At 36.7% G+C, this 12,778-nt stretch overlaps 1 protein-coding gene across 1 annotated transcript in view; it reads right to left on the bottom strand.

Moving 5' to 3' along the window:
* LOC149284299 (dynein axonemal heavy chain 6-like) overlaps positions 1 to 12,778 on the bottom strand; it is a 117,668-nt gene that overhangs the window by 42,326 nt on the left and 62,564 nt on the right. The window contains exons 41-52 of the mRNA XM_089496884.1: positions 11,964 to 12,185; positions 11,617 to 11,764; positions 9,827 to 9,984; positions 7,844 to 7,975; positions 6,237 to 6,408; positions 5,707 to 5,853; positions 5,035 to 5,108; positions 4,190 to 4,344; positions 3,584 to 3,815; positions 2,227 to 2,379; positions 730 to 870; positions 46 to 288 (exon numbers count right to left, since the gene is read on the bottom strand). Of these exons, the coding sequence (XP_089353010.1) occupies positions 46 to 288; positions 730 to 870; positions 2,227 to 2,379; positions 3,584 to 3,815; positions 4,190 to 4,344; positions 5,035 to 5,108; positions 5,707 to 5,853; positions 6,237 to 6,408; positions 7,844 to 7,975; positions 9,827 to 9,984; positions 11,617 to 11,764; positions 11,964 to 12,185 (1,977 nt within the window). The remainder of the gene's footprint in view (positions 1 to 45; positions 289 to 729; positions 871 to 2,226; positions 2,380 to 3,583; positions 3,816 to 4,189; positions 4,345 to 5,034; positions 5,109 to 5,706; positions 5,854 to 6,236; positions 6,409 to 7,843; positions 7,976 to 9,826; positions 9,985 to 11,616; positions 11,765 to 11,963; positions 12,186 to 12,778) is intronic.

The following is a 12,778-nucleotide window of genomic DNA, read 5'->3' as shown; positions in this document are numbered from 1 at the left end:
GATAGTTTTATTTTAGAACTTATGTTCTTTCATTTAAGAACTTACCGAAACAAGTTGCTTTCTTTTATCCCCCAGCATGGACAAGTACAGGTTAATTAACTCTAAGTATGAGGTGGGCGTTGTGTAGTATCGCCTTCTTAGCTCTGCGTAATACCGTTCAGCCATTTCAGTGACGCTCATATGTATCTCCACACACATTTCAGAAAATTTCTCCTTCATCTCTTCATTACCAAGGTCGATGTTGGTGAAAAATGTTTGGGATACAGAGAGCAGAGCTTCCCTGGGCCACTGCAAACCAGAAATTCAGATTGATCTCAGATGTTCAGTTCAGACAAATGTTTCTCAGAGCGGCCCCGAATATGCGCATAAAAGCATCCTGATGTACAGTACATGTGTAATCTTTGAAACATCTTTACACAGGATTCAAAACCGCATTTTAAATATAATAATATAGGGCGTATAAGAAGGCGTGTAAAGAAAAGTATATTCAAGTGGGAACTAACATTCACAATGATATAAGCTAAATGTAACTATTGCAGCGTGACACTGTCTGTGTGAGTTATATTGTAGGTATAGGTATTTCCAACCCCTTATCGATAAAAAGATATGGCAACCATATTTCACATGGTTTGCATGGTTTCAAATAGCGCTGCAAATGGTTAAATCCCAGATTAAATAGCATAATTATTAGTGTATGAATACACTCGCAGGATGATGGCCTTCACTTACCTGCACAAACCAATCAATGGTGCAGCAGTTCACTAATGACGGGAACATGCGGCATCTTGCTCTAAAGGCTTCTCCCACTGGACTCATACACAGTACGATGTGCAACCTCTGGCGCACTTGGTTAATAAAATACTGAAACACCTGGTATACAAAATACACATAAGAACTGTTAACTCAAAAATGTACATTTGAAGAAGGCAAAAACTCAGTGCGTATGGCATACTCCTTGGAAGACCACTTGTGAAGTTGCAGCACACACACAATATTTTAGAAAGTGTTGAGTCTTATATGATGTCAGTGATGTCTTATGTGACGCTACTTCCTGTAACCTTGTTGTCACTGGCAGACGAAGCCAAGTCCTAACATACAAAACACCCCAAAGTGGTGTCATGGAGCCTGTGTAATGTGTTACTGACTGACACTGGATCTCTTTGGCACTACTACTGGGCACAACAAGACCTCCAGCAAAGGACTATCAAGTATTAGAAATGTAAGCGTGCGTATTAGGAAGAATACAATTGTCAGTAAATGATAATATAGATGATAAAAGATAATATATTGTTTTATATGATAACAGTACTGTATTCCCACGTATACTCACATGGCTGTTCAGATATCGACCTCTTAGAGAAAGCATCCTTTTGATTTGGTTTTGTCAGGATAGTTATTTTAGGTAAATCTAAGGTTGTAAGGCTTCCATGTGTGGAAACACAGCACTATCCCTGAGATAAATGAACCAATCCACAAAATACAATAAAAATGATGGGTAAAAGGGTTTTGTGCTCATGCAGTTCCAAAAAAATGCTGTTTGCCTTCTGAATTGTTTCTGTGAGATTGGCTACAGGGACTAAAGCATCTGTGTGTTAAGAAATACAAAAGCTCCATCTGGGACTGGGGCCCAAATAATAAAAAGGATGTGTATATATGTTCAATTACTGAAATATTTTTAGACACAGTATATAAGAACAGATGCTGGTGGAATTCAGAGGATAATAGAATATTGGCCAGTGTTAAAGTACAATCAATTTAGCCTATGCACTAGAGATACATCGACTCCAGTTCGGCTAAATATTGACTGTGATGCCATACATTTTCTAATCTATTTTATTTTTTACCCAATGCATCATCCTGATTATATTCCAATGTTCCTTACTGTGATCCATCAGCTGACCTACATTTCTTAATACAACAAATACTGTAGGCTCTTTTAAGATGTAATTAATAACATTTAGTAACTAACCTGCTGAATTTTACAACCTACTTTTTCCTGTTACCCGTCCCTGTAATATAACATGTCTGATCTACTAGTTTTAGTACATTACATCTTTAAAGGAAACATGTTTGATAAGCATTCTTATCCACTACAGAACAAAGCATTTCTAAAGTTATGGGTGAAATGGATAAATAAAGATCTTACACAGCAGCGAAAATTATAACGTGTGTAGCTGAGACGCTAGAGTTATTGTACAGCTCTTAAGATGTTTCCCAAATGCTTACCTCATCTCTGTTTCCTTCTGGTATCCCAGCTTCTTTGGCTTTTGGCCGTGTTGCTGCCAATACATACTCAAGTTCATCCTTCTCAAACAGGTTAGGTACCTCACCAGAATTTAACATGTTGTTGATGTCTTCCAGAAATTCTTCAACAACAATCTATAGATGAAGAGAACAAATGAGATAGGTAAAATGCATAGTCTGCGTAATTCTGAGGTACAATGCTAAAATGCAAAATATGACAATGATCTTAATACCAGAATGATGTGCTTAAAATTATCAATGCTCAGTATCTGCAAATGGAACTTTATTACCTTAAGACCCCAAAACTAGAATAACGGATATAGGACAAGCTCCAGTGTTACCACAGTTTGCTGATTTGCTTGTTTGGGGAGAGATTAGGAAGAGCCCCACTTCATTGTGGTTTGGAATGGTGGGACAAAACATGACTTGGACTAGACATTAACCCCTTAAGAACAAGGCTGTTTTTTTATTGTTTTGTACCCTTTGTGACCAAGGCTGTTTTAACACTTTTGCGGTACTCGTGTTTATCTGTAAATCTCTTCACTACCATTTGATGTACCCACAAAAGCTATATATTGTTTTCTTTTCAGAACAAGAGGGGCTTTCTTCATATACCTTTTTTGATCATGTCATGGGATTTACTAAAAAACACAATTGTTATTCAGGTATAAATTTACAGTTCCAGGTATATGTCACTTCAAAACAACACCCCAATATGAGTTCAGCAACATCTCCTGAGTACAGTGATGCCACCCATGCATGAGTTTGTTGGGCTATTTTGGGGCTATAAGGCCACATTTGGGACATGCGCAATTCAGGTTTTCAACTGGGAATTTTGACATCTGGTCCTTCTGCCCTCATGTCCTAACTGGGCCATCTTGGAAGCCAATCAATTCAATGCATCCCATCAAACCATATATTTTTGAAAACTAGACACCCCAAGGTATTTCAAATGCTGGTAATTCATGCACGATTTCTACCACCAGCCTTTGCCAAAGTTTGTGGCAAACTTTCACACAAATTGTACTTCAGGTATAAAATCGCTGCTCCTGGTATTTTCAAACAACAACCCAAAATGTGTTAAGCAACATCTTCTGAGTAGAGTGATACCAACCATGCATGAGTTTGTTGGGTTGGTAAAAGGCCACATTTGGGAAGTGCGCATTTTCGCTATCGAGGCATTTCAGCGACATTGTTTAAGCTTAGGAGGCTTTAACTAGTTAAAGGCCCTCATCTTATCAGGTGATCACACTTGTCCTCACCATTTCTTAAGTAAAACATACATCTGGCAATGCTAGAACGTGGAACATTACAACAGTGTGAGTCCTTCAGTTTTTACCTGAGTGTCAGTAAAGAGAAACACCATATCCTTATTTTCCACGCCAGCCATTTTGTAGAGTTTTCTTAAATCCTCGTGAAAGGTGTCGTAATTGTAGCCACGACTCAGCTCTATCTGGAAACATTTATAGCCACATATATGGGCTGCTAGCCGAGTCAAAGACTGTTTCCCTGTTCCACCAACACCAACTAGGAGAGCATTTCCTCTCTCCTGACGGATCATTCTGGCAATCCTGCATTAAAAGTTAATTTGTGAAATTGTAACGTATTGTTAAAGTACACAGATCTACCAATGTCAAGAAAGCAGCATTTCATGTTGCTAATGTTTAATCATAAATAAAATGCCAGAAGCCAAAAATAGTTTTAACTGTATATGTTAAGTGACATCTTTGGATAGCTCGTACTTCAATGTTCTTGTGTATGTGTCCAAGGGCTTTCATCAAGATTAAATGAATTTAGTTCAGATATGGACTCCCTTGCTTACTGGACTTAAAGAGATACCAATGACACCAATTTTTATAAAGATTAATTTAATGCGCCTACAGAAGTTATTTAACGTTTTTTTAACCATAAATACAAAAAAGTATTTTTCTTGTCTGCAATGTACCTGGAAACATGTTCCACCGCATCCTGAAAAAACACCAGCTTTACATCTTTGGCGTTGGTCAAATTGTAGTCCTCAAGGTAATCTTGTAAAACTGATCTTATTTTTTCCATATCAGTCAAATCTTCATAGACCCGTTCCGATTTGTCAGTTCCAACCTAAAATTACAATTTAAAAAACATGAACTGGTTTTTGCTACCATCAATCATTGAGGTGGCCCTTTAATGATATGACACTGTAGTGCAAATGCCTGTGTCAATAAAATTATGACCCACATTGGCACCACATCATGCATTATATTTAGAGTTCTAGAGGGACATTATACATGCACACCTATAAGTGCTGCAGACAGTATATATCAATGATTTTCTTTACTGACAGCGCACATGGGATCTCCTAATGGGATCTCCTCCGCAGTACTGAAGACTTGTCATTTCCTTTACAGTTTGCTCTGGTAATGTGGATCTCTCACCTTTAGTATTGCACCTACAATATCTTCTTTTTCATGTATTTCTAAACACTCCATCTATTTATTTAACAGTTGTTTTAAAAGTGAGATAATTTCATTTCAGCAATGTGTTGTACATTTCACTCCATAATTATTCACTCACCCGTTCTCCCATCCCTTAACCACCTTTCTCAAGCTACAAGGTCATTACTGCTGGGAGAATCTCCAGAGTGGCGTGGGGACCTTGAGAAGTATCTTTTAATACCTTCATTAATATGTCACCACATCATTACAGTTCTGTATATCCAAAGGACTACTACTCTACAGTTGCCAGGGAGTGTATTTTGAGACAATGTGCTCTGCTGTGATAGAAATGATTAAATATTATACATTGTTTTACCTTCATGAAATCTCCAAAAATAACTGGTTTAGTAACAAAGTAATCCGGGTCAATCTGTACAGCGAAATGTTTACCTGTAAATCAATACACATTTGGTTAATAAGTCAATAAGTACTCCCAATGCTCAGTTATATACGTACCTCTTGTACCATATTACGTATTGATTACCCATTGTAATTAAAAGAATTTTTACTTGGCAAGAGGCTTCCAGAATATGGCATGTGGGGCCAATTAGCTAGGACTTCCTTCCAGGTAAAGACAGGTAGAGATTAAAACGCCACACACTTTTGAGGCAACTCTGATGTGTGCCATGTACATGTGAAGTATCCAAAAATGATACAGGGTATTATAGTAAAGGACTCAACGATTTTTAAAAGGGGAATACTAGTCAATAGGATTCACCAACTGTTCACATTTTTATCGTCTCAGATGAGCAAGAGTTAATCAACCAAGAGCCACTCTCACTAACTCAAGAATCTGACCGCTACCTATCATTTAGGTAGTCATTTTATCTAAGTGATAATTACTATTGCATTACACATATAAAAGGTTGTTATATAATAAGAATGTATCACAAAAGAGGTTGATATAAAAATGTAATTGTCAAATGTGCATGTTTTTGGTGAAGTTATCCAACGCCCACGATCATATACGGTACTACAACAGACTTACTGGCCATTTCCGATAACATTGAATGGAAATACTGCTTGTCTTCACTGTTGATTAGACGGTCATGAAAAACTCTCTGACACTCGTGACAAAAGAGTCTGAAGATCTGTGTTTGATCTCGCACAGATCCTGGATCACACTGGAGGATACCTTTAAAATATTTATGAAGCTTCAGTTAATAATATCTAGATCTTATTATTTTAGAATGTATTCTTTGGTTTATTACAAATATGCTATTAAATCAATTTGCCCATGAGAAGATAGAGTCCTTAGTTGAAGTTTATAACTATTTTTGAGCCCATGTAGAAAAAGATGTGAAGTTACATATGCTTTCAGGACCTCAGAGGTCTCCCCCCTCTTCCGTTTGAGGAACAGACCTCTGATGTCCCATTAATGTCAACTAAAGACTCCAAGGTACAGACGTAACTGGCCAGGAAGTGAAAAATATGTATATAAAGCTCAGAAAATATTCATGCAATGCACAGAACAGGAATATTCTGCATTCCATTAAAGCGGGCGATTTCTTGTTTTACCTTGAACACACTTTGACAAGTCACGCAAATTAAACACGTAATGGGATTTTGCTGGAGTTGGGAGAAGATCAATGCTCATCCTGTGGTAGATTTCCACCGCAGCTTCCACTATATTGGTGGCGCTTTGTCTCACTGTCGCAGTGAAATCTGTCAAAAATCCATTTAAGATAGCCTACAAGCACAAAACTACTGTTAGCAAATACGTAGACTTACGTGAAGATCAACATGTTTATTCAATTATTTTTGTGAAATTTTCCCAAATAAAAAAGAACATTTTTAGACGAAAAAAATTATATATTCCAAATTATAAAGAAATATATAGACCCTTAAATACTCCACGAAACAAGGTTTTATATATATTTTTGTTCCTAGTCAGTTTATTTTATAATCAGGCTTGCCTATCTGCAACTGACAGTACAGTAAACAGACAATGCTACATGAATCTGCCATTGTGTTCAAGTGCAGCCGGAATATGTCGAAATATAAGCATGAGCGCTAGAAACTCAAGTCTGTTGTGAGAGCCTGAAATATGATCAGGCATTTAGTATCATAGGTAGGGAGACACATAAATAGATATTGCTGAATTGGTACACAAAAAAATGGATATACCTGACCTGCCAACAGAAAACACAGTCCAAAGAAGCCTGTGATTCTGTCATTGAACCAGTACAAGGAACCTCTGTGGTCTCGAATGCTTATGTGAATCTCTAAGTAACTCTGTGAGCTTTGGTCCAAGAAAAAATCATAAGCATCTTTGGTGTATTGGCTCAAATACTGAGGAACGTCTACACTGTATGGGATAGGTAATACATGTGTGTGGAATATGTATAGTATCATTTGGTGGGTAGTTTTTATGAGAGTAAGTTTGTGCATAGCAATAGTTGTTAGCACCCTGTTGAAGCTAGTGCTGACTTGCTCCATTTGGTGACATCTATCAGTCAAGTATGTTCTCTGGAGGCAAATAGCACGTAATTAAATTATGTTATGAATATTCTAACGTGGATTATATAAAGTTAATTTTTTTAATCCTAATAGCAACCAAGCTGCTTCACGTTGGTTATGACATCTGGAATTACATATTCCTTGTTCCATCTGTCTCACAGATAATGATCAGATAAGTACAGACCATGAAGAGCTCAGGAGGGACCATCTGGTTCCAGGTACACAGAGACAGAATAGAAAATGAGGTATTATAGTTTCACCTTTAATGAGCTGTGAAGTTGAAACCAACATTGTGTTACTAATTTTTCTACTTTTTTGATGGCAAAAATGTAACTCCACGACCCAGTGTAAGTAGTTTCATTAAATTATATGTGTAGATACTGTTGGATAAGTATGCTGATGGTATGAGAAAAATTGGATCCATTTTCATTTTCTTTTCTATGTTATCATTTTGCATTCTTCCATTAAGGAAAAAAAAATCTTAACTTTGAATCATCCAAAGCAATTTGCTACCAAACATACTTGAGTTGCTAAAACACAGTCAATGCTCAAACGTTTTCTCCTTTGGGGGGAAAAAAATCAAATCAAACCGCAGCATCTTAAGAGTACCGGTAATTGATGTAATTTTTTTTATTCTTCCTCTTTGTGATGAAAGAGCCACTGACCTGAAAAATCTGTTTAAGGCTGTGCTCTGAGGGTGTTGGCAGGCACAACATGCTGAAGTGTCTTATAAAGCGAGGAGTTACTGGATTACGGCCCCCACCTGGAGGAGCACATGCAGCTGCAATGGTAACATCCTAAGGGAGAGAAAGAGCCATCATGCACAATTTGTGTCAAATGAAACAGTAAGAGGCAGGAGCACCCTGCCAACAACAGATAATGATACGGGCGTGTAAAGAAAGGAACGCAGGATGGGCGTTTCAATAGTAATGGATTCCAAAGGCAAACACACATTAAAGAGAATTTACTCTGCAACTTGACTGGACTATGGAACATGATTCATTCAGCTGGCAGTTTAATACCTGTTGAGATTTGTGCTTATTTTAGAGGCCATGGATTTAAAAGTGAAATGTCTTCCCCTCCCCAAAAATATGGTTGTATTACAATTGTTGGGATGGCAATACATCACATAGGCCTTAAATAGACTGCAATGTCACATCCGGTATTGGATGTATGAAGAAGTAGCTGCACGGCCAGGGAAGAGCTTTAAGGGAATCATTCATGTACCTCAACCTGAAATATCTCCTTCACATAAACACATGTTTCTTTTCTCTACATGTCTCTACCTTGTATTTGATGTATTGCATTTGAGAACATTTAAAAAATATATCACTGACAGCACTCAGGAGATTAATCACCTGTAGTACTGGATGAAAGATATGTACAGCATTGGAGACATTGGTACATTGTTCTAGCTAGCTTTAAAAGGGGCTCACAACACAGTTGTTCGTTATTGGAAACCTCTTGTTTAAAGCTACCTTGGAGAATGTTCCATTATGCAATGTTTCAATGAGTCTATACTAAAAGGACTTTTTATGAAAAATTAATGTTACATTGAGGCATTGGTGTTGGAGTCTCTTTGGGCTCTTCCACTGCACACGGGGAACTATCCTAAGTAGGATTGCTCCCAGTATTATTAATATTGTATACTTATAGACAAGTACACATCCACTTTCTGAATATACTCAAGTATACTCAAATACTTCACACAGTGTTTAATGATTTTAGATTTCTATGCATATAATGAATAGATCTTAATGTAGGCTATAAATATATATATGTCTGTTTAACACATTGTACGTGGCTGTTGAATATGTTGGTGCTATATAAATAAAAATGAACAATAACATTATTCTTTGATAATATTATGACTGAGTTAATAGAATATTTAGCATTTTTTATTATGTTTCATTCAATGTAGTGTAATTTATGATACAAAAAAATATATAAAGGTTTCAGAAAAAACTGAAACTGAGAATAATGGTATTTTATCCATAAATATATATAATGCATGACTTTTTTTGTTAAAAAAATTGCTACAGTTTTAAAATTAACAAGAAAAATGAATGTTCCCGCTGTTGTCAGGGTCACTCACCAGAATATCTGTTTTCAGAGATAAGATTTGTCTGGGGAAAACAGCCGGTCTCACAAAATGTTGGAATATATATTTTCATGTCTCCATGACAAGCCTTGTAAAGAGCATGCAGATGTGGTACCAAAACCTTAGCTGGCCACTGAGATACGAGGCGTGCAAAGAAAGCTGCTGGGAATTTTTTGGGTAATGGTATTATCTTGTAGAATACCTTATTACTCTATTAACTTTATCTCATCACTTAGGTTCATACTGTTTGAGCACAGGGGGAGCAGTGTATCTTGAAGAACTAACACAGAATAGATCAGGTATCAGACCTGCCTATATTCTGGGTGTATGATGGGATGCACCACGATTTGTGTCAGTAATAGGACAAAATGACCACGAAGGAGCGAATACATATTGTAATTACTGAATTTACCGTGAAGCTACAGAAATGTTTATATTTATCAACCATACATGGTCCTCATTTTTCTTGTTAACATGTTCATCATAAAAAAATATGGTCCCATTAAATATGGTGACAAAATACACCTAATAAGTTGTAATCAATTACCTGTATTTCTTTCCAAAATAGTTTTTCTCTGTCATAAAAGCCTTTGAAATCTTGATACTGGCGGAGTAGTTCAATGGGGGGCTGGGAACCATAACGATCTAATTTTGGCATATTTAGATCGTCAACAAAAATGACAACTCTTTTGTTACCAGGAGCCCCTATGAGACACAAGGTAAGAAGCATGAGAGAGGAACATACATTAACATACAGCAATATATTTTGTAATGACAGTCACACACTCTTGTTGTTGATAGAAGTGGAAAAGGGAGAGGAGGGACAATATTAAAATTTAGAGGGATTCATACTAAAAAAGTATTTAGGTATAAAATAACTGCCCCTGCATCATTATTCACACTTCAAAAGTTCTTTTTAAAACTGTTAATGTTTTTTGGAGGCATGTTAGTTACATTTATAATTTCTACAGTACAATAATATATTCAATATTAATGTAAAATTGTTATATACTGTAAATAAAGAGTAAACTAGGCAAAAGAAATGTAAACAATGATACATTTCAGAATACAAAACATATACTTCCCATAAGGTTTCAACAATGATTTCCAAGCTAATTCCATTCTGAATTAATAATCCTGTCTTTATTTTAATAATATGTATATTTAAGTAATCCAAAACAAGTCTATATTTTAGTCTTATCAAGTCTAAATGTAGTGCTCTAGTGCTCCCTAGTGTCTAAATGTAGGTAATAAACCAATTTTTTTTTCACTTTAAACCCAAACCTAACACGTAATATTAGTAATAATATTTATATAACGCCAAGAATGTATGCAGCTCTTTCTACAATACATATATACATATGTGTGAGCATGGATGTGTACGTGTATGTCTGAGCATGTGCGTGTGAGCATGGATGTGTAATTGTGTGTGTGTGAGCATGAATATGTAATTATGTGTGTGTGTGCGTGTATGTGAGCATGTATGTGTAATTGTGTGTGTGTGAGAATGGATGTATACTTGCGTGTGAGCATGAATATCTAATTTTGTGTCTGTGCGAGCATGGATGTATAATTGTGTGTGTCTGAGCATGGATGTATAACTGTGTGTGTGAGCATGGATGTGTAATTGTGTGTGTGAGCATGGATGTATAATTGTGTGTGTGAGCATATATGTGTAATTGTGTGTGTAAGCATGGATGTGTAAGTGGGGTGAGATGCAGTGTGTGCTAGAATAATTGTGTACATGTGTGTTAGTGAGTATGAGTAAGCGTGTGTAAAGTGTGTTTATATATGTGTGCCAAAATCTATGTTGGAAGAGGGGGGCAAGGGGCAAAGAAGGTACAGACAAGTAGTTTGGGGGCAATGATGGCACAGACCAGCTGTTGTGGCCCCATGCAGTTTTTATACCAGGGCCCTGTGGTTTCTACTTATGCCCCTGGTTTACCTATTAAACCAGCTATCGCACTATGCTCCCAATTTAACATGACTTATTACAGCTGAAATGGACTGTAAACTGTTGCATGTATGTGCAGTAAACGCAAATAAAAATGCCGAAACATAGAATTTGACAGCAGATAAGAATCATTCGGCCCACCTTGTCTGCCTGCTTTTCTTGCTGTAAAGACTTAAACCATAATTGGTACTCATCTCAAATTCAGAATAGTTATGTCTACCCCAAGCATGTTTAAATTCCCCCACTGTCTTTGGTTAATATTTACAGCTAAAGAGTTATACCTATCACATGCAAGGATAGTTCATTAAAATATATAATGTTGTTTATGCCAGCCACGATGTCAAGTTATGACCCACTGTATATAACAGATAAGAATAGATTACCTAAGATAGTCTTCCTTTTCTTTTCCAACTTAGACTCAATTATTTCTTGTGTTCGTGCAGAGGATGTCTGAGCAGAAAAGTTTATGTAGACAGGAACATAGCCAGCTTCTTCTTGTATTCTGTTGAGTAATCCTCGAGCAACTACAGACTTAGATCCGAGAAACATATTGTAAGTGACTTCACTGACTTGGTTAGGCATAAGCAAAAATGTAGTGCTATAGAGATGTATTATGCTTTTCTAGTGACGTTTTATCATTCTGTTCTAGAACAATGAAACTTTCCTGTTCATCAAATCAGAGCAATCTAAAGCTTGTATCACCATGAGAATAAGCTACATACACATTTACCTTGCCAACACCTGTGGTTCCAGTAAACAGCACGGAGTGCCTGACAGCCAGCAGTTTTTCCATCAGGTAGCCATAACGCACAGTATCAGTTGTCGGAACAAGCATTTCAAAAAAAGGCACACTGCTGTTGTACTTGAAAGACGGGATGATTCGTTCCCAAGGATCCAAACGTTTGTTGTCAAAATCCATATACACACTCCATAGGTCTCCAGAGGCCGGAAGCTTAAAGGAAAGTAATGTAACAAGCATATGAAAAAATTAAGTAATTGCTACTAATGAAGATTAATCTTTGAGCAATTAACATGGAAACCAATTAAACACCATTGCCCACCACTTTGCACAAATAATGTTACACTATATATATATGTGTGTGTGTGTGTATTAAGGGAAAAGATCCTAATGACACCCAACATGTTATCTATAAGGCCTCTTTTATTTGATTGCCTACCAATGGAATTCAGGATTGAAACCATTCCCCTGCTATAATGTAAGTTCTGGTCACAGAGATGGATGTCTATAATGACTGCTATGGGAACAACCAAAACACAATTTTCTCCAAACTTTCTCCTGCAGCCCCATTAATTGAAGTCAGTGGAAGTCTATGTAGCCTATTGAAGTTAATGGATGATGCAACTGGGAGCCACTGGTGAACAAGTGTATATAAACAGGCTCCCACACAGCCAACAGAATTTTCTTTAATCAAATGAGTAAAGATGTTTTTTTCATTTTCTTTTTTTAACAGCTATAGTTTTTGGATGGTCCCTTTCCTTTGCGAATCATGGCTGGATGGGGCCTTAAAAGAGTAAGTGACTTTT

The sequence above is a fragment of the Sceloporus occidentalis genome, unplaced genomic scaffold, assembly GCF_023333645.1.
Source record: "Sceloporus occidentalis isolate IW3139 unplaced genomic scaffold, rSceOcc1.0.p SCAF_95, whole genome shotgun sequence".
Lineage (NCBI taxonomy): Eukaryota > Metazoa > Chordata > Lepidosauria > Squamata > Phrynosomatidae > Sceloporus > Sceloporus occidentalis.
Note: the sequence above shows the minus strand (reverse complement) of the source record. Positions and strands in the feature narration are given on the sequence as shown.